Source organism: Olea europaea, unplaced genomic scaffold (assembly GCF_002742605.1).
Source record: "Olea europaea var. sylvestris unplaced genomic scaffold, O_europaea_v1 scaffold2231, whole genome shotgun sequence".
Taxonomy (NCBI): domain Eukaryota; kingdom Viridiplantae; phylum Streptophyta; class Magnoliopsida; order Lamiales; family Oleaceae; genus Olea; species Olea europaea.
The window spans coordinates 64,886-86,129 of record NW_019240345.1 but is presented as its reverse complement, the minus strand read 5'-3'; the positions used below and the strand labels follow the sequence as shown (position 1 = coordinate 86,129).

At 33.5% G+C, this 21,244-nt stretch overlaps 2 protein-coding genes across 7 annotated transcripts; both read right to left on the bottom strand.

Annotated features, from left to right (window-relative positions):
• On the bottom strand, positions 1-6,038 carry LOC111380922 (integrin-linked protein kinase 1-like). 5 transcript variants are annotated; one of them, XM_023004590.1, is made up of 10 exons: positions 5,591-6,037; positions 4,229-4,303; positions 3,989-4,084; positions 3,561-3,646; positions 3,153-3,273; positions 2,778-2,875; positions 2,224-2,286; positions 1,991-2,109; positions 1,515-1,600; positions 1-363 (listed from the first exon to the last, which is right to left on the bottom strand). In XM_023004590.1, exons 1-10 carry the CDS (start codon positions 5,903-5,905, stop codon positions 238-240), a joined length of 1,185 nt encoding a protein of 394 aa, XP_022860358.1. In that variant the 5' UTR covers positions 5,906-6,037; the 3' UTR covers positions 1-237. The 5 variants fall into 5 exon arrangements, with proteins under 5 accessions (XP_022860358.1, XP_022860359.1, XP_022860360.1 ...); XM_023004591.1 differs by having other exon boundaries at positions 2,778-2,857; positions 5,591-5,905; XM_023004592.1 differs by lacking the exon at positions 3,989-4,084 and having other exon boundaries at positions 5,591-6,038.
• Positions 6,039-8,793: 2,755 nt separating this feature from the next.
• On the bottom strand, positions 8,794-13,336 carry LOC111380930 (transmembrane 9 superfamily member 12). 2 transcript variants are annotated; one of them, XM_023004606.1, is made up of 3 exons: positions 13,114-13,336; positions 9,276-11,320; positions 8,794-9,039 (listed from the first exon to the last, which is right to left on the bottom strand). In XM_023004606.1, the coding sequence occupies exons 2-3, from the start codon at positions 11,244-11,246 to the stop codon at positions 9,031-9,033; spliced, it is 1,980 nt and encodes a 659-aa protein (XP_022860374.1). In that variant the 5' UTR covers positions 11,247-11,320; positions 13,114-13,336; the 3' UTR covers positions 8,794-9,030. The 2 variants fall into 2 exon arrangements, with proteins under 2 accessions (XP_022860374.1, XP_022860373.1); XM_023004605.1 differs by lacking the exon at positions 8,794-9,039 and having other exon boundaries at positions 9,072-11,320; positions 13,114-13,333.
• Positions 13,337-21,244: the final 7,908 nt, after the last annotated feature.

The following is a 21,244-nucleotide window of genomic DNA, read 5'->3' as shown; positions in this document are numbered from 1 at the left end:
TAGAGATGAAAGGAGATGGTGTGTTCCATCACAAATTGATTGCACTTAAAAAGCATAAAGAAAAAAATGCAATCTCATTGTACCTTTGCCAAGCAAATTAGTCATTAATTGATTGCGAACAAAAGCTTAAACTTCATTTCTTGAGCACAGGATAGAGTCTCCACTTGAAATCATTGGAGCTCATATTAAATGTAAATCCATCTCAGATGTATTGAAAACTAAATAAACTTCAGAGGCTTACGCTCGCAGTCCATGAGCATAAAATTTCACTGGAGCTCTAAAAGGAGGGCGCTCATTTGCAACGTATGCTTTGGCGACCTCAATTTCTTGCCTTCTAGGAAATGGTTGACAACCTTCGATCATCTGTGGACCAAAATTGATAGGAAAAACAGTTGTCATGCCACAACTCTTCAGAAAGAGATCTTTATCACGCATTGGTGAGTTTATGCATGACAGGTACAAAACAACTTAAACATCCCTCTATCTAGTATCTACCCAATAAAGATAGGGAAAAGGAAACTGAGGCAGTATATTTCAAAAAAGTTAGTATAATTAATAAAAACAAATCAATAGAGTCTGTATACAATATATTTATTCTATTTTCTCAGCACTAAATCACCTTAACTTGATAAACTAATCTTTCCCACTTCTATCCTATATGTGCCAATAAACAGTTATCCCCATAATTCTTTTAACTTTTAGCAACTCTGATGCAACCACCTTAACTTGTTACACTAAACAGTACCAGTTCTCTGTCGTATAAGTGCCAATAAACAGTTGTCTTTCTTCTCAATAAAGAATTTCAAAAGAAATTTTAGCAACTCTGATGCAATATGTCATTGATAAAATGGCACGAGTTGAATACAGAAATTCACGACAAGCTTTATGCATGACAGATTGATCGTATGTAAATAAATGAAATACCAACCAAGTCATTCTTTAGTTTAAACAGATTTTCTCTAGGCATGTATCAATTCCCGCTATGGGATGGATTTGAATCAACCTGATAGAATACAGGCAATGCTACTGTAGTTGCATGGATATTGTTATATTTTTATGCCTGAATTTCCCAAAAGTTAATATAATCATCTACTCAGGTCCTACTCATTCTTCATATCCCTCTACCAAAATTCAAGTAGATCTTATGCAAAAAGATCATCATACTATCTTAAAGAAGATCATAACAATAAACATGTTCTGTACCATCATGAACCAAAAAATTATAAATCTGAAAAGGGAAGGATAACATAAAAATGCAATAAACATAATATTTAAGCAATGAGAAAACACATGGACAAATTATAGATTCTTACAATTCTTAAGAAACAAAAATATATTGACCTGAAAGACCTAATTTTATATGATAAAAAACAGTACTACAGAATAAACAAACATTGACCAATCAACCATTTTCTGTCGTTTGACCAACAACCGCTGGACAATTTAGAGAAAAAAATCAAGTGAAGTTATTGATAGACAAATAGGATAAAAAAAAAATGCAAAGAAGCATTTACCTCCTGTAATATCAATGCAAATGAAAAGACATCCACCTTTGTATCATACTCCTCATTTTTAAAAACTTCTGGAGCCAAATAACGCCCTGGGTTGATATAAAAGGATCCATTTTAATAACAATCCAATTTATTATGGTGTTTGATCACTTCAAAGAGATATACTTGTGTATTAAGTGCATGCAAGAATTTTCAACACTTATCAGGAAATTAAAATATCATCCTAGAAGCAATAACATTCAAATGGCTAAATTGAAATTATTTTTTCCATATGCATGGATAAAAAGAGATTTTTCTGCAGGCAAGTCTCACGGTTGGAGCAAAGTAAAATCTGTACTGCATCAACAAAGCAATAAAGGGAAAAAAAATGTTAGCACTAACTAAGGTAGATGCCCAATCTCCCTAATTTCGCTCATCAATTCTATTTGTAATTAAACCACAGGACAAAATATATTGCTTCCTACATATAAAATACTTACAAGAAGTCTGTTGGCAAGTCGCAGGTATATCTTCTTTAATTGATTTTGCAACTTTCATCAGCTTGCTTAGTCCAAAGTCTGCAACTTTTAGATGGCCAGAATCATCCAGGAGTATGTTCCTGTTTTCATTCTCATTATATTCAAATAGATTCTACAGGTTCAACACATGCTTCAGCATAAGGAAAAACGCATAATTGACCATGAATCATCACATTCAATAAGTAGAAACATACGAAGGCTCGAGATCCCGATGAATTATTGCTTCAGGCTTATGCTCGTGCAAGTAGTTCATTCCTCTGTGGTACATAGAAAATATATGAATTAATATACAAAGAAAGGAAATGCATATACCATTTACAGTGTGAGTCAAATAACTCCATCATGCAGTTTTCAAGCATGACATTAGTGTTATCTCTCCATAAATGTGCGTGTTTGCTTTTCCTGAAGCATTTTAGTGGATTGCCTACATAATGGTGTCCATAATTACACATGGCACTGGATCCAACTTTTAATTCAAATCTCACACTTGCACGTCAACAATCGAATAATTGCCACATCATATTATGGACATCATTATGTGCAATAATTATGTACAAGTAGAATTTTCTTTTCTATAAACTACTTATGCTATTACGCACAGCATTTTCTGAAGCATAAAGAACTGGATGTCATAAAATAAGAGGCTATTGTTCTCAACAGAAAGTAACGTATACAAATTCAAGCACCTTCTGAATACAATACTCGATTAACATTTGCACTAGTTTATTATATTAGCCAGTGAACTAACCTAGCAATATCCAGAGCAAACTTAATAGCCCTTGTCAGCTTTATGGTGCCCTTTCGTTTCAAGTATGCAAAAAGATCTCCCTGCGCATCAATTAAGATCTATATCAACAGTCACGAGTAGTCTAAGGAATTTAATAATCTTATTGACAACAAAGATCCCCAAACATTTAGCAATTAGCAGTTTCAAAAACTAAAGATTCCTCTCTAATAGTACACAAACAAGCAAGATATTTACGACTTCTCCAAATGCAAACCATTATAAATCATCTGCACTAAAAGAAGAAAAAAATTGTTTCTAGTAGAAATAAAGAAAATCTAAGATAAGTACCACTGAACAATAGAAAAGTTAAGAGTTCAAAATTAAACCGAAAAGTACCTTGGGTAGATATTCCGTGACTATCATCATTGGAGTACTTTGTGTTACAGCACCCAGAAACTGGACAACGTTTGGGTGGCGTATCTGTTGAAGTAAAGCTAGCTCATCCCTGAATGCCTTTCTGTGCAAACCACCAAAAGAACCCAGTTGAATCACAGATAATTGGAAATTATTTATACAATTAACCCCATGTTTGGCCTCAATTCTTTAAAACTCATTTTTTTCCCAAATTCATTTTCAACCACACATTTTATAACACCCACAACTTGATACTTTTCAACCACACATTTCATTAACTTTTATCAAAATCTACTAAAATTTTGATTTTTAGCCAAACCAAACATGGGATAAATGGGAAGATAAAAGATCAACATAAGGAAATTCATGCATAGCATATGACCAACCCACACTTTGTCTTCATCTGTGAACAATTCTTCACCAAATCTCTTAACAGCAACTTGAATTCCACGCCATGATGCAATGCAAAATGTTCCCTACAGCACAATTTATACAACAAAGAAATCATGGGAGTGATGGAAAAGTTATAGTTAACATCATATTCCCACTTTGTCCCACATTCCTAGTAGTTCAGATGAATTCTGGAAAATGATCAGAAACTTAGCAGTCCTCTATGGTATAATGGAAAATGTCTCCAATTTCTAAACGCTCAAGCATCTGACAACATAAGTTTGAGAAAAGCAATGCACTGCAAGATCTTACAATGAATTGATAACAATCTTAGGAGAGGGACAAACAGTTTACAGAACGTTGCGTGTAAAAAAATCTGCAAGCTTAAACAGTATTAATAATGATTTCAGATACAGAATGAATTTTACCTTTGTTATCTCCACGCTATTTGTAAAATCGAGCTCTTTTATATCAATTTCATATTCAGGACCTTCAAAAGAATTTTGGACATGCATGGGAGCCTCCTAAAAGAAAAGGAATAGGACACTCTGATGTTCACACGATGAGACAAAGCATATACTATCACAAAGACATTTGTTTCATTAATGAAACGAACAGCAAAACAAAAAACATCAACCAGCATACTTGACAAGATGTGTGACACTTACAGGAGGTCTTGCTCCACGTGCCTCCAAAAGCTTGATAACATCCTTATTTTCGTAATATATTGCATCTGCAAGAGGCTATTTAATCAAACTTTGTCAATAACTTATCTACCAATAGCTTGGTGAGAACGTTGACACCTTAAAACAACACTACTAACATTCCCAGTACAGAAAACAAGCTGGACAAAACTGAATTCCATTCATGTGTCCATGGTGCATATTAAACTTGCTACCACTTGGCTTCCCAAATCTACCTAACAACCGACAAGTCATTGAATTACCTATGGGCAGAAGTCATTCTGCTGCATGACGTTTCAAGAGAAAAGGCAGTACTGCTGACTGATAATCAAGATAACTTTATTTTACATAAAAAAAAGGCAACAAAGAGAAAATTGTGTAAGCTTCACTTCATGAGAGCATTATAGCAAGTTCTGATTTCATTGTAAAGTTGCCAAAAACTTTTGACCACATTAACGTTGCAAGAAGTGTTTCCAGAATTATATTACGTGGGCCAGATTTAAATATGGTAAAAGTTCTTTTTATTAGTGTTCTAAAAGGCGCAATGCGTAGTGATGTGTTGATGCCAAGCTAAGGGCAATGCAAGATTAGGCGAGGCAAATGCGTACGTTTTCTTATTTTAATATTATTTTAAACTTTTAATCAATAAAAAAATTATTTAATAATTATAAATTATTTAATAATTATAAGTTTTAACATATAAGAAATGTAAAAAAAAAAGAAAGAAAGAAAAAAAACCTAATAATGTGTGCCTAGGCGCACATTGGCGCCTTAACCTCGCCTCGTGTCTGTTGGCCATCAAATAAGGCGCCAAGCAAAGCCTCGCCTCGCACCAGTGCACGCCAATGTGTGCTATTTAGAACACTGCTTTTTGTAAGGATAGGATCTTTCTAAACTTGCTGATGCAACAGTTGAAGGGCCATTTGGAATTCCATCCATGTCTAGCATCAAAGCTAGCATCTTTCGTGAAAAAAATAAAAATAAAAATAAATAATAAATAAATAAAAATAAAAAATCACAAATATCATGCTAAAATATTCCTTCTCAAGAAATGGAAATAAGACTTTCATACATCTCAGCTAAACAAACAGATTACTCCTCATGGCCCTATCCCCCACTTTCTATCTCATAATCGTTCAAGTTTTACCCTCGTCAAACAGTAGCTTCTAATATTAGAGCGAAAATAAGTGATGAACTCGTCCAAATTATTATAAATTACTAAATTGTCAGTAACTAATTTGAAAAAATTGAAGCTTTTATAAATTTTCTCCAACTTAATTAATTAACATTAAAAATATCGACTATTAACAATTCTGTTTTACACATTAATTATAAAGGCAAGCATACCGTGCTTCCCCACCGGTCCTTGATGTCGACTTCGGCGCCACGGCGGAGAAGCAAGTCGATAACATCAGTGCGGCCCTGACAAGCCGCCACGTGTAGGGCGGTGCGGCCATCAATATCAGTGAAATTCACATCGGTGCCAGAGTCCAAAAGCTCTTGAATCCCTTCCAAATCGCCTTCATTTGCTAAGTACATCAACCGTACGCCCGAATCTATAAACTCTACATCCAGTACGCCAGAACCGGAAACGTCATCAGTTTCAGGGGCACCGGAGGATTGCTTACCCAGTGTGAAACGTGACTGTAATTTTGACTCCATTCGGGGCAATCAAAAAATAAATAAAAATGCGTGAATTTATAGAGAGAAAGGATGGAAGGAACTTGGTTTAGGGGAAATGAATATGCAAATGGTGATGACTGACGACAAGTATTTCCAAAGAATATAGGTAGGAATTCGGCCGCAACTTGCATGTAAAGCTTTTAAATTAGATGGTTACGACAAATGACGTTACATACCTAAAAAAAAAAAAAAATTAGGTTCAACCCCAATTTTTAGGGTCCCTAGTGTTTTGTGAGGGAGGTAAATTGCGGGATATGCCCCAAAATGCCAGGGAACAAAGGCTGTCTGTACACTACGCCTACAAGAAATCAAATTCTATTTTTCAAGAATCGAACCTCCACACTACGACTGCCAGCAAGACGTGGGACAATCTCACTCCTATCATTTGCACAACTGAGTTATGCCCGGGGGGCTTAATGATGTTACATACCTCTCTCTATGTTCATATGAATAATGCTGATCGAAAAAATCCTTTTTCGTATTCATTAATTCTTTTACAGGTTTTTTTCTTGTCGATTGTCATTGATTTATGAATTTAAATTTCATCACAGTTCAACTTGATCGTTCCGTCTTGACTTGTAAAATGCATGACTTGAGACCATAATGCTTGATGTACATCTTGGGGTATACCCTTATTTATACTATGCTACATTGTAATATCTCATTTGACAATTTAAAAATAAATTTTTTTTATCCAGTAATTTTTTTTTTTTTGACACCAAACGTATGTGATGTGTCAACAACTGTTTACAAACTACAATTCCCCCTACTGTTACGTCTTAGGAGGTCAGCAAAATTAAAATATAATTTAGTACACGTTTCCAAAGAATATAGGTAGGAATTCGGCCGCAACTTGCATGTAAAGCTTTTAAATTAGATGGTTACGACAAATGACGTTACATGCCTAAAAAAATAAATTAGGCTCAACTCCAATTTTTAGGGTCCCACTATCCCGTCCCTAGAGTTTTGTGAGGGAGGTAAATCGCGGGATGTGTCCCAAAATGTCAGGGAATAAGGGTTGTCTGTACAATGGGCCTACAAGAAGTCAAATTCTATGTTTCAAGAATCGAACCTCCACACTACGGCTGACAGCAAGACGTGAGACAATCTCACTCCTATCATTTGCACAACTGAGTTATGCCCGGGGGGCTTAATGATGTTACATACCTCTCTCTATGTTCACATGAATAATGCTGATCGAAAAAATCCTTTTTCGTATTCATTAATTCTTTTACAGGTTTTTTTCTTGTCGATTGTCATTGATTTATGAATTTAAATTTCATCACAGTTCAACTTGATCGTTCCGTCTTGACTTGTAAAATGCACGACTTGAGACCATAATGCTTGACGTACATCTTGGTGTATACCCTTATTTATACTATGCTACATTGTAATATCTCATTTGACAATTTAAAAATAAATTTTTTTTATCCAGTAATTTTTTTTTTTGACACCAAACGTATGTGATGTGTCAACAACTGTTTACAAACTACAATTCCCCCTACTGTTACGTCTTAGGAGGTCAGCAAAATTAAAATATAATTTAGTACACAAGTGTCTTTAATGCGCATTACATGCATTAAATATCATTAATAAATTCCACGGGGTCTGAAAACTGCAAGCTACAAATACAAATAATTTGTCAAATAAAATGTTTTTTGCACCAAATTATGTACATTCGTGAGCAGTGCTCAAGTTTTTGAATTCTTTTCGTTATCCATTTGGCAATCATTGATTCAATTTTTTCGTGACTAGCAGTAGAGCACTTGACCCCCCCATCGAAGCAACAGAGGCAAGTCAACTAAAGAGAGTCTACCCTTCAAGTTAGTAAAGTTGACATATTGAATGCTAATTGCCTAATTCCTAACTAATAACTTCAATGTCCCCCAAAAATCTTGATCGAAACAAGAGCAAAAATTAAATAATTAGATATAGAAACATTGACCAATTGAGCATGTTTGAGGAGTGAAAAAATAATAATCCAATCTCATGAATCGTACTTTTTATCTACACATTTTATAAGAAACAAAAACTACTATCCACTGATTATCCACCCATCTCATAGGAACAACTTATAATCATTTCTCAAGCATGCACTTTGTCTAGCTTTATTAAACATATTGGATAAAAAGTGATATCAAGTAACAAGTTTTCCACTGCACGAATTAAACAGAAAAAAAATAAGCTATACGTAATATTACAAAATGTAACTGGAGGAGTTGAAAAGAAAAGGGACACAACAAGAATTAAAAGGAGGTCAGCAAAATTAAAATATAATTTAGTACACGAGTGTCTTTAATGCGCATTACATGCATTAAATATCATTAATAAATTCCACGGGGTCTGAAAACTGCAAGCTACAAATACAAATAATTTGTCAAATAAAATGTTTTTTGCACCAAATTATGTACATTCGTGAGCAGTGCTCAAGTTTTTGAATTCTTTTCGTTATCCATTTGGCAATCATTGATTCAATTTTTTCGTGACTAGCAGTAGAGCACTTGACCCCCCCATCGAAGCAACAGAGGCAAGTCAACTAAAGAGAGTCTACCCTTCAAGTTAGTAAAGTTGACATATTGAATGCTAATTGCCTAATTCCTAACTAATAACTTCAATGTCCCCCAAAAATCTTGATCGAAACAAGAGCAAAAATTAAATAATTAGATATAGAAACATTGACCAATTGAGCATGTTTGAGGAGTGAAAAAATAATAATCCAATCTCATGAATCGTACTTTTTATCTACACATTTTATAAGAAACAAAAACTACTATCCACTGATTATCCACCCATCTCATAGGAACAACTTATAATCATTTCTCAAGCATGCACTTTGTCTAGCTTTATTAAACATATTGGATAAAAAGTGATATCAAGTAACAAGTTTTCCACTGCACGAATTAAACAGAAAAAAAATAAGCTATACGTAATATTACAAAATGTAACTGGAGGAGTTGAAAAGAAAAGGGACACAACAAGAATTAAAAAGCTAAATCGCAAATTTACTGCTACTCTAGCGTCGAGAAACAGAAAAGTGCTCACTAACGAACGCCACTCTTTGTTTTCTTCCTACACTCAAGCATGAATTCCAGAAGCAATTCTTTTCAATCTATCTTCACTGACGAGAACAGGTAATGGACAAAGAAAAAAAATAAGCTATACGTAATATTACAAAATGTAACTGGAGGAGTTGAAAAGAAAAGGGACACAACAAGAATTAAAAAGCTAAATCGCAAATTTACTGCTACTCTAGCGTCGAGAAACAGAAAAGTGCTCACTAACGAACGCCACTCTTTGTTTTCTTCCTACACTCAAGCATGAATTCCAGAAGCAATTCTTTTCAATCTATCTTCACTGACGAGAACAGGTAATGGACAAAGTAGAATGATGTAAGGAAACCAATGGTACCGGTAGAAAGCATGATTGCAATTGCCATTATCAGTGAGTAGCCAAGATAAAGCATTGCTGACACAGGACCACTCAAACTTCGGAGGTCAAAAATCAGATAATTGACAGAGTACAAGAACACATAGAAGGCAACTGAACCTGATGCATAGAATGCTTTCCACCACCACATCCAATCTTCAACACAAAGATGCATGTAAGTGAGGACAACAGAAACTTCAGCACAGACGATAACCAACAACGTGAAGACAACAAGCAGGAAACCAAAGACGTAGTAGAACCTTCCAAGCCAGATGCTAGATAGAATGAAGAAAAGCTCGATAAAGAGGGTTCCAAATGGAAGAGTTCCAGCGCCAAGAACAAGAAGCCATGATGGATATTTGTGTGGAGGAATCTCTCTAGGGATCTGGTTAGTACGGACAGGGTATTCAATAGGCTCAGCTCGGGTGCCTAAGAGTCCTCCCAAGAGGGTAAGTGGCACCGAAATGCAGAACCAGAGAGACAAGAGCACAAAATATAAAGATATGGGAATAGCACCAGTACTCTTGCTACCCCAAAGTATGAAATTCAACACAGTCAGAATAACAAAAACAATTCCAGGAAAGAAGCATGCCGTAGACCAAGAAATCGATCTCCAGCCTTCAGATGACCCTTTGATGGTCCTCCACATGCGTACACCAACATAACCAGCTGCAATTCCCAAGAAAAGATAAAGCAATATCATCCCTGTTAACAGCATACCTCGTGAAGCTGGTGACATGAATCCAAAAGCTGCAAAAATAATAGTGACAACTGCCATCCCAGTAATCTGAACTCCATCCGCAACCATCACACAAAGTAGCTTTGAATGATTTGGTTCTCTGAAGACATCACCAACCACAAGTTTCCATCCAGAAAGCTCCTCATTCATCTGTGCCTGAGCTTCCTTGTCCAACTCCTCGTACCTCGCCAAATCCCTTCTCACAGTTCTCAGAAAGATGACAAAAACAATGCCAGCCAAGAAGAAAATCACCATCAATGAATTAAGAATTGAGAACCAGTGCACGCGTGCACCTTCCATCTTCAGATAAGCATCCCATCGAGATGGCCATCTAACATTGCTTTTCATAAACTCGACCTCATATGTAAATGATACTCTCTCTTTCTCCCTTATAGTCTGAGAATTTTCAAGCTCCTGTGGACAGCTCACAGTTGTAATATTGTCATACATGTGGAGTTTTGTCATCTTTTCGGGGTCATACTTTACACTGCAAGGGACAACCTCAAAACCCACAATCTCATAGCCGGAAGCCTTCTTCTTATCAGCTTCTGAAATGACACCCAGGCCTTCTTCCCCAGTTCCAATTATCTCCACGCCAGCCCCTTCATATTCGTGAATAAAAACCTTGAATTTGAGATGATTGATGATGTAATCATCATTACCGCCCGGTGGAGTGTATCCAACTGGAAACCCAGTCCACTGAATTTTAACTCCATTTTGGTTGGTAAATCTCATAACTGGTAGATTGTCCAATATCATGTTCACTTGATACAGATCATGAGTTCTCTGCTTCAAAAGCTTTACCTCATTCTCGCTCAATGGAGAAGTAGTGCAGAGGTAAATGGACTCATTTACATTCATCCGGAAACGGTACGGGGAATTGTCAATCTGATCTCCCATGAGCAGTTCTCCGAGATTCTCAGCACTTTTTTTTATACCTCCAGGAGGCGTGCAGTAAGGAAGACTGTAATAGCTGAAAGGAAGCTCAGTTTCAATAGAGGTCAAGGAATTCACTTTAGCAGATATTTCGTCCCCATTTGAGTATGTATGCATGTAGCTTCCAGGGAGATAAAACCCATTGCAGGTTTGCAATATCAGAGCCAAGAATAGTAAAGCAGCCAAATATTTCCTTCTTGAAATCGAAGACGATGCCATTAAGTGAATGGAAAGTAAAGCAAATCCAACCTGCTTAATCTAAGCTACAATTGGCGACATACAAAGAATCAATCCTGCAATGAGAACATTTAGCATCAGTTTTTAAGTTACTATAACGAGCTCGAGATATGCATATTATAAACAGTGGCATGACAAATGGTTTAATTAATTAGTGGAAGGTTGTCTTCATTTCACCCCCAAAATAGTGATTGCTTTTCCAACTCAAACTATAGATCCATCCATCATTTGCCATCTACTCACTGGTGGATGCTAGTTAGTTACATGCTGTGAAGAAAATCAACTAAAAGTCTACACATAAATATTTAGGGACAGATGTAAATATATAGTGAAACGGAACGTAACAGCCCAACTTATTGGGAAGCCTTTTATAGAACAATTACAATTTTGTCTTTGTCCAAAGTGCATTATGCCATTGCCTATGCACGCGCACCCAGACATAAGTTAATACTAATCCATTCTTCATGTTTGATGGCAAATCCCATTGTTTGAACAGGAAAATATAGGGCACAAATCATCAATCTGTTTGACTCTAAAAAAATATAGTTCTGCTGCTCCTTTGGAAGTAAAAAGGAAAATATATTAATAATAATTAGCAGTTAGGTTGATTATATCAAATATTATATATCATGGGAATGTAAAATCTAAAAAGAATAGTGAAATATGTCGTACATCAAACAAAACACGGATACACAAGTAAATGATGAGGTAATAAATTCAGGAATCAGATAACAAGTATAACATTCGCTGGCGGACACTCAGACTAAAACATTGTCTGGCCACAACTATTGGAATTGTTTACCTTTCCAATAATTAAAGCTACACTCCCTTGACTAGTCAAACTGCCTTTTCTTCAGATAGACATGGCACGCCATTTTACTTAATATTATTACATGATGAAAGAAGAACTTTTAGAGTATGTCAAACAGGGGTATCACTGGAAAGTTTTACAATATCAATAAATACATAGACTGATATAGTGCTTGTTTACCTTTCACTACGATCACCTTATAATTTAAAGATCAAAATCAAACTTTAATTTTAACCACACATTTCATAAGACCCACTTATCCATCTCTCATTTCTATCACATTACAATTTCAACAACTTATAATGAAACCCAAACAAGCACATAAGGAGTTGTTCCGAAGAGTTGATAAATAGTCTGTTCCACCTAATAAATGAGGCAATACCAAAATGACAAATAGAGTCATAACATTAACCCGATATCATGCAAATCACAAGTCAATGGCAATCGCCATTCATTATGTTGAATTTTCAAACTTCATCCAAAATGAATCCACTAAATTACAGTCTGCAGTATATTGTTTGACCTCCAAATGTGGAAATACCAATTCAACAAATTGAGGAATAACATTAACTCGATATCCTGCAAATCATTAAATTGAACGGCTTTTCCAACTTCGTTAAAAGTGTGTCCGCTAAATTACAATCCGCAAATCTTTGAATATTTTAACCACTTCTGCGCACAAACACATAAAAACAATCAATGTAATTGTATCCTAAATGAATCAAATCAAATATACCTCGTACTCAAAATAACTTGAAAGGAAAATAAAATAATTTCATTACTGTCGTCAGTCCAAACACTGATCTACAATAGCTAAGAAATGAAAACATCCAAACAAAAAATCCACAAATTCCTCCAGATCTAGGGTTTTAACAACAACATAGAAAAAAAAAACAAATGAACAGATGGATAAACTTACAATGCAAAAAAACACAAATAATAGAACCGACAATAACTAACACCTAAATTAACGTACTTCTATAACTTTATATAAATAAACAATTAGAAACTGAAATTTATTGTAAAAGAGAAATATACCTTTGGTGGATCTGGAATTGATATGGATCAGACTTTGGTTAAACACGGAGTTTTTCTGAAATCGAAAAGCAGTGAAATGTGTGTGTACGAGAGAGATTTGTACAGGATGGGGAAATGCTATATCGCGTGAATACGAAGTTCCTCCAGATTTAGATCTCAGAATTATTCGACGCTTTTCGGCTACTGAATTTGACGTTTAATTCCTTTTACATAAAGACGTATATGCCCTTGTAATTTCCCACAGAGACAGCAAGCCAAGCCTCCAACCATAGGGGCACGACTGAGAGAAATTAATTATCGCTGCCATTATATGCGTTACTAAACGAATTTCATTTCTCTCAGTCAATAAAGTCAACCTTATGAGAGTTGAGATAGCTCGATACCAAGAGACTTGAACTTATTATTTATAATTCTCAATTGATGCTATTAAATGGATATGTGTTGTAGGGGAAAATTTTCGAGGTCATTTTACATATCAATATGGAAAAGATGTGAATTTTGTTGGGTTATTTCCTCTTATAAGGAGGGAACATTTGAAATCTTATATTATAGCCCAAAACCCATTAAAGTTTTAACCTAATGATGAATATAAATATAAGAGAATTGGAGAAAATAGGAGTCCAACCCATTTTTGAAAAGAAAGGAAATACAATTTTTTTCTTACGCTCAGATTTCATCAAAACTTCGATACCGAGTCATCTTGGTCAGATCGAGCTGAAATTTGGGGGTTAAGTTCACAAGATATAGAGCTATAATCTGAACGGTGGAGAACGGATTTTGAGTTCAAGAACATTGGTTAATGTGCATGAACGGTAACTAGATTTTTTGGGTATATTTTTCTTATTTTCATATTGTTTTACCAAGATTGTTGTTATCTTTAAGAAATATATTTTTTAGCCTCCAATTGTGATTAGAGAATATTTGGTGTACCAATTATTTGATTGATAGTGGAGGTTTTGATTGGACTAGATCCCGTAGTTTTTATTCCTCGCGTCGAGAAAGTTTTTCCATGTAAAATAATTGTTTTTGTTCTTGTGGTTTGGTGTGATTAATTTTCTTTATAAAATTTTTCAGCATATACAATTGTCAAAAAAATGTGTTTTACTTATTTGTTTTTGGGAGAAAAAGTATTTCTTTGTTTATTACTTGTTTGCATCTCTCTCGACAATCAGAACCAGATTCTAAGATTTGGGTTTTAGATTATGGAAGCGAATTTGAGTAAAATGATTAACTTTAATAGTTTAAATTGTCACATATGGAGAGGAAAAATGGAAGGACTTCTTTATGTAAAAGATTATTATCTACTAATGTTTGCAACTGGAAAATTGAATAACAAGTCCGATGAATAATGGAGTTTACTGCATCGACGAGTTTGTAGATATATCAGGCAATGTGTAGATGATAACGTTTTGAATCATGTTAGTGGGGAAACATATGCTCGTACTCTATGGAATAAGCTTGAATAGTTATGTGTTAGAAGAACCGAAAATAATAAGATATTTTTTATTAAATAGATGATGACATTGAGAATGGAACTCCTTTAACTGACCATCTAAACACATTCCAAAGAATTATTAATCAGTTGACTAGAATGAGTATTAAGTTTGATGATGAAATTTAGTGGTTATGATTGCTTGATTCATTATCGGATTAATGGGAGATGCTCAGAACATCATTGTCTAACTCTGCTCTGGATGGTGTCATCACAATATTTTCTGGCCAAGAGTAGTTTGTTAAATGAAGATATGAGAAGAATATTACAAAGATCTTCTTCACAGTCAGAGGCATTGCTTACGGAAAGAATGTTGTATATTTTAAACATTATATAAATGTTGTAACTTAAGTTAAAAATTTCAAAGCTTAAAAATGATTTTAATTTTCAGTTTTTAATTATCTTTTTAATACATAATTAAAACCTCATAATTTATATTGTAACCTATATGGTTTAAATGTTTCATTCCTTAACATAGTACAAATGTCTTAAATCTAGGAGGTGAGAATGTGAATTTAATTTGGTAGTATTAGGTTTGTTGCTTCAATTTGATTTATTTTTGGCATGTTATCAAGTACATATATTATCTCACTTTTCCAATTTTGTTAGTTGGAATATCTATTGTTGAAGTACTCTCGTTCTATATTTCTTAATTTTGAAACATTAACCTTTTGTTAAACTTTTAACGAAGAGATTGATGAAATGAGCGTGTAGAAATATTTATGTGACCAATCAAATGGAGCAAAACTAGTTTATTGGTTCAGACTTTCAAGTCGTTTTGAATGCAGGAATGTAAATTATTACTTTAGAAGAGCTGCATATCAAAAGTGCAAAGATATATGGGTATATTATTTGTTATAAATTTAAATGTATATAGCGTGTATAATAAGAAAGGATGTCTGAAGCTTTATTTCATGAATTTTGCACAATGAGTTCAAGAACTTTATATCATAATTCATGTCATGCATTTAAAGGATTGTAAACTGTTAAGTAGTTGTGCAATAGTTCATATTATGAAACATGAAACTAAGATCTCGTGTGAGGTCTATCTATGACTATTTTATTGTAATGATATTGACGTTTTGCTCAATTTGAAGATTGGATATATAATCTCTACCGAACAAGAGCTATATTGTTGCTTGTTTTAGGAGATTATTCTTTAGTTTTATGACTAATATTTTGCGAATGTGTTTAAGGAAAAGTTACAAAATATTTGGTTTGATAAACACGTGCACCAACCATCTCCTCACAACATGTGATCTTAACAAATAAATAATTTGTAAGTTCGTATATTACTCAAGAAAAGCTTGATATCTTTGAAATGTGGGGGTATTAAAAATATTGGATATCCGCGTGCTTTATCCATAATTATTCATTATTATTTTGGAATTGACACATTTATCAAAATGTTCACATTGAATATGAAGTTTGCAGGTGAAATGCAAGAGTTAAATGGATTCATCTGCTCGAACGTATTACTAAAATCAATATTAAAATTTCGTATATTTATCTTATTAAACTTATATATGTGATATTGATATTTAAAAAAAATTCTTAGATGACTTTGCAAATATGCAAATGGGCAGGTGATAAAGAAAAGCTTTACAAGTTAATGGTACCAATTTATTGTCCAAGAAGGACATGAGTATATGGAGTCCGAGATGGACATACATAAATCATCGAGGAGGATGTGTTTAAGCCCATAAGGGAGTCATCTCTGGGAGTAACCTAACATTTGTGATTGGAGATCCCATGAAGAAGGTTCAATGTGGTAGAAACAACTCGTACTGCGTGACTTATAATAGCACTACTTATATTGTGTTCATCCCTATGGTGATAGTGCTAATAATGCTGTGATGTTAGGAAGGGTTTAAATGAGTACCGAGGCGAGAATTCTCGCGAGGTGTGGGTCACACACACCTTTGAAGGACTTACCTATGTAAGAGTTGTCATGAGACCGTGGCTATGGGATTGAGCTATTCTCTAGAGAGTCATACTAGAATCAAGATTAGAGCGCATGGCCATTAAAAGCGCTATCCGCTATGAACTAGAGCCTAAATCGATACTGTGTGTGAAAAAATTGAAATTTGATCAAAGGGACCTAATTCAAGGCTTAGTCCATTATGGTTCCCTCAAATGGAAATGGTTATCACTAAGTGAGATTCAAATCTAATAGACACCTACTCCTATTGCACAGTATTATGTTACCACTATTATATATTTTTAATTATTTTGAAAGTTTAAAACTTGTGGGGAATTGTTGTAATTTAAAATTAAGTTTTAACCTTTTAACAATTTAACCCATTTAATTTTTAGTTTTTATTTATTTAATAATCATTTTTCACACAATTAAAACATCATAATTCATGTTATAACCTCCATTTTAATGACTTAATTGTGGGAGTTGATTTACACCTATAAAAGGTAGTTATATCTCATTGCAAAAGGAGTATTAGAATATAATAATTTGGAAGAAAACATTTTATATAATTTATGCTATATTATTATATTTTGACAATTCGATCAAAGGCTGGTTCTTTATCTCACTATAGTCCTGCCCATAGAAGGAGAGTCACACGGGTTTTATTTTGGAACCGTGTAGTGCCGAAAGAACCCGCACGTAGGGAAGGCAACACGATTTTAGGGCAGCGTCGTCGACGTGACTCCCAAGACTTGATTTTCTATCTTCTTCTGGTTTTATATTACTGTTGAATTTACGTTTATGTCATTTAATTGATTATGCTAATTTCTAAATAAATCCACATACAAATCACCCAATTTTCCCAACAAAAAGGTCTCTACATTGTATGTTTTGCACGCAAAGTTCTCCAATGACATTATTAATGCAATGGAGGATGATAGTACAGCAGAGTTGTGGCGTAAGAGACTTGCTCACACGAGTAAGAAAGAATTAGCTATATTGGGAAAGAAAAGTATACTGAGTGAGTTAAAAAATTATACATCTTAAAAGGTATACTCACTGTTTGTTTGGAAAGCAAAACATAGTCTCCTTCAAGAAAGTAAAAAATATTGGTGGTATATTTAGATTTGTCTGGTCCTATGAAGATAAGAATACTTGGCGGCTCTTGTAACGTTCCAAATTTTATTTACCTCTTACATAGGTCTGAAATTTTGTTAATGCAACTTTAATCATTAGCAAATTAATTGGTTCATGCCTACATTGTCATTATAATAAAGTCCATTAATTGAAATGATAATACAACATATATGTATATTTTTTTCAAAAAAAATAATTATTTCTTAATTATGCATTTTTCTTATTTTTTTCTAAATATTATGTGGACCCAATAATTGGGTATAGTAGATATTAACAAAAATATATGAATATGGGTCTCATATTGTAGATCGTGTTAACTTACGTAAATCAAGTTTAAGAGAATTTATTTTGAACGCACTTTATCATGTTACTGTGGTCGAAATGAAATTTATGTAACCATTTAATATATTATTGATTATTATATTTCTTTGCATTAATTGGTTGGCATGTGTGAGATTTCACGTGGTAAAGAAATAACCAATCTTATCATTTTGTTTGTTTTGAATTCTATTAGTGGTATATGTGTGTAAGTTATGAGATCATGTGGTGGTTTTTTTTTCAAATACTTGGCCATTTTCTTTTACCCACCCACCAAGCACATTTATTTAACTTACACAAGTTTATTTCATACATACAAAGTTATAAACTCCATATACTTTGCTATTCTTCTAGTCAAGGGAACCAGGAGAATCCATTTTCAAGTTTTCAACAAATTCAAATTTTTAAGGTAAAATACATAAGTGCAGTAGTTAAAATTTTTATTCTCCTTAATATCTATATTATGATTTCATTTAATGCCTTAAGATTCCAAGAAATGATTTTTATGTTAAATCTTTCGGGATAGATCGTCAGGTCCAATTATGTAAATCCTATGGGATGTGGGAATTCTAAAGAAATTCCTTGAACCATATGAATGTCGGGTATGAATGTTTTTCATTTATATTTATGTTATGTTGAATAGAAATTTGCACATATCTTATTGAGTGTTTTGTTTAAAATACTCACTCTTACAAACAAATTTCAGATTAGAAAGGGTCATGTTGAACGCGTGGAAGATTGGACGAGTGGATGCTTCTGGGTTGCCAAGTAAAAAATAATAATAATTTTTAGTATATTCATGACTAGGCTTTTATTTTGACATGTTCATGTTCATGTTTAGTATTTATACTTTTATTCTACAGCTTTGAAATTCATGTTGGTGTATTTCATTTAAATTGATGTTGAATGATTTTAATTAAATTTAAATGTTAGTTGGTTACTCTTTTAAATTCATAGAGTCGATTTAACAGATTTTCTTTAAAATTTCAAAAGTAGATTTTATCTCTTCAAAAATAAGAAACTTAGTAACACTCCTTTTGTTTAAAAAAAAAAAAACCAAAAAAAAAGGACATTACAGAATGGTATCAGAGCGGGTATACATTTTTGTAGACTTTAAAAAAAATAAAAAATCAACAGATGTTAAATAAATAAATAAATAGATTTGTGCGCACGTCACTGTTCATCACTGTCACTGTTCACACATGTCAGCAAATTTGAAGGAATATATGCTGCTTGTGAGTTTTAATGCTAGTGATGGCTATTCCTATTTAATAAAATATATAATAATAATAAGTTAAAGGCTTTTGACTAAGAAAGTATTTTTTTATTATACTGCGGATACATCTAACTTTAATCACTTTTTGGACATCTTGATAAGGTATTATTTAATATTATTTTAGTGGTTGAAGTTATACTATATGATGTATTTTATTTGACTAATGTGAGTGTTTACTTGTTTCGGATTTAAACTATGTGCTGGGAATTTAATGTGAAACAAAAAAAAAATGTCGTGTATTTATTTAATATTCATGATTTCTGTTTGGCGATAAATCTCGTTCTAAACTAATAGCGATAGCTGTAGTTGATGGTCTAAAGATGCTCCAACTATGTCAAGTGCTCAAATTGTAAGTAGTTTTTGCATTGTAATGCATGCAAAATATATTTTTATACGTTACATTTTTATATTTAAAAAAATGATGATGACTGTAGACTAAGACTTCACGTACTTATTTTGATATTTTCTTCTATGTGATGTGAACGATAGATAGCTTACTCATTTCTAAAATAGCCTTAAGTAATCATTTTATCTACTGAATGTTGATTTATCCTGCATTTATTTTAATTGATGCGACTTAGATATTCCATGGTCCTAATTAGTTTATATGATAATTAATACCTATCATCTAAATGATGAGAAAGTTGTCTCAATATATTCATTGTATTAAATTATATCGTATATAATTCTGGGAATTATGGTCCATTTTCCTCAATTGGAGTTCCAATCTTTGGATTCTTTGACTTGCAAGAGTCACATGTTTATTAGTGCAAATAATAATAATAATAATAACAACAATAATAATCAAATTTTGTGTAATAAGTTACAAAGTGTTTACATGTTTCTAAGTGGTTCTATAATGAGATTTTATCTAAATCTTAAATAAATATTAAAATAAGACCCATGGCACTTAACGCTTGCCAATCAACTACCGTTCAACAAATCCAAGATACAAAATAAATATATTATGTTCCATTTTACTTTTTGAGCATGATTTATGAATCACTTAAGCTTGAGTTCCTGAAATGATTATGATTTTTGGAATGAATTACATTGTTATTTTGTTTTTAATATTTAATGAGATATGATGATTAATCTCTAAAATAAAAAATAAAAAAATGAGAGCATAATATATAATTTGATATCGATAACAAAAGAAACCAAACATAATTTGACAATTATATGACAGATATGGCTAGGACTTATCGAACAGTTAGAAAAAAACAACTACTTGTAAAGAAACACTGAATTGAAAGTCCATCATTCAGTCTTACGAGAATTATGTAAAGGACCCGACTCGTTTGCTTTCCGAACACGTTCAAGACATCTATGAAAGATGTATGGCGACGGTTGATGTAGGACTAGAGATCACGCATATCGAGGCCATTCAAAACCTCATAAACTCGCTTCCACTTCAATGGGTAACCCTCCAGAGCACTCAAACATGATTGAGTTTGGCACGTATTGTCAGTCCCTTTTGGATAAGTATAATGAGAGCCTACTACTACAACAAGAGTCAGAAGATGAGTTAGCAGACGAGGTAGAAGATGAGGCCGAGCCAGAGCCAGAGCCAGAGCCCGAACTTGAGTATGAATTGGACCCTGGGGAAGAGCCTGAATCGGAGCATGAAGATAACTTGGGGTTGGAGTTAGAGGATAATCACGAGCCACAACTAGAGCCACGAGTCGAAATAGAGATAAAGTCCGGCCCCTAGGCACAGGACTCTTCGGAAGACGAGGCTCCACCAAAGAAGATTCGTAGGATCCATAGAAATTAGAAACTTAGATTCTACTTCCTTGTTCTATGATATTTTCCTTCCCATTCAGAAAGAAAATACTTTATGTTATTTGAGATTTATTTTAATCAATAGTACATCCTAGTTTCCAATGATTTATATTTATGAGATTTCATTTTCCCTTTGAATATAATAAGCTGTGTTGTCCAAGATTTCTAAAACAAAATTTTAAATTTTGTTGATTTAAAGGAA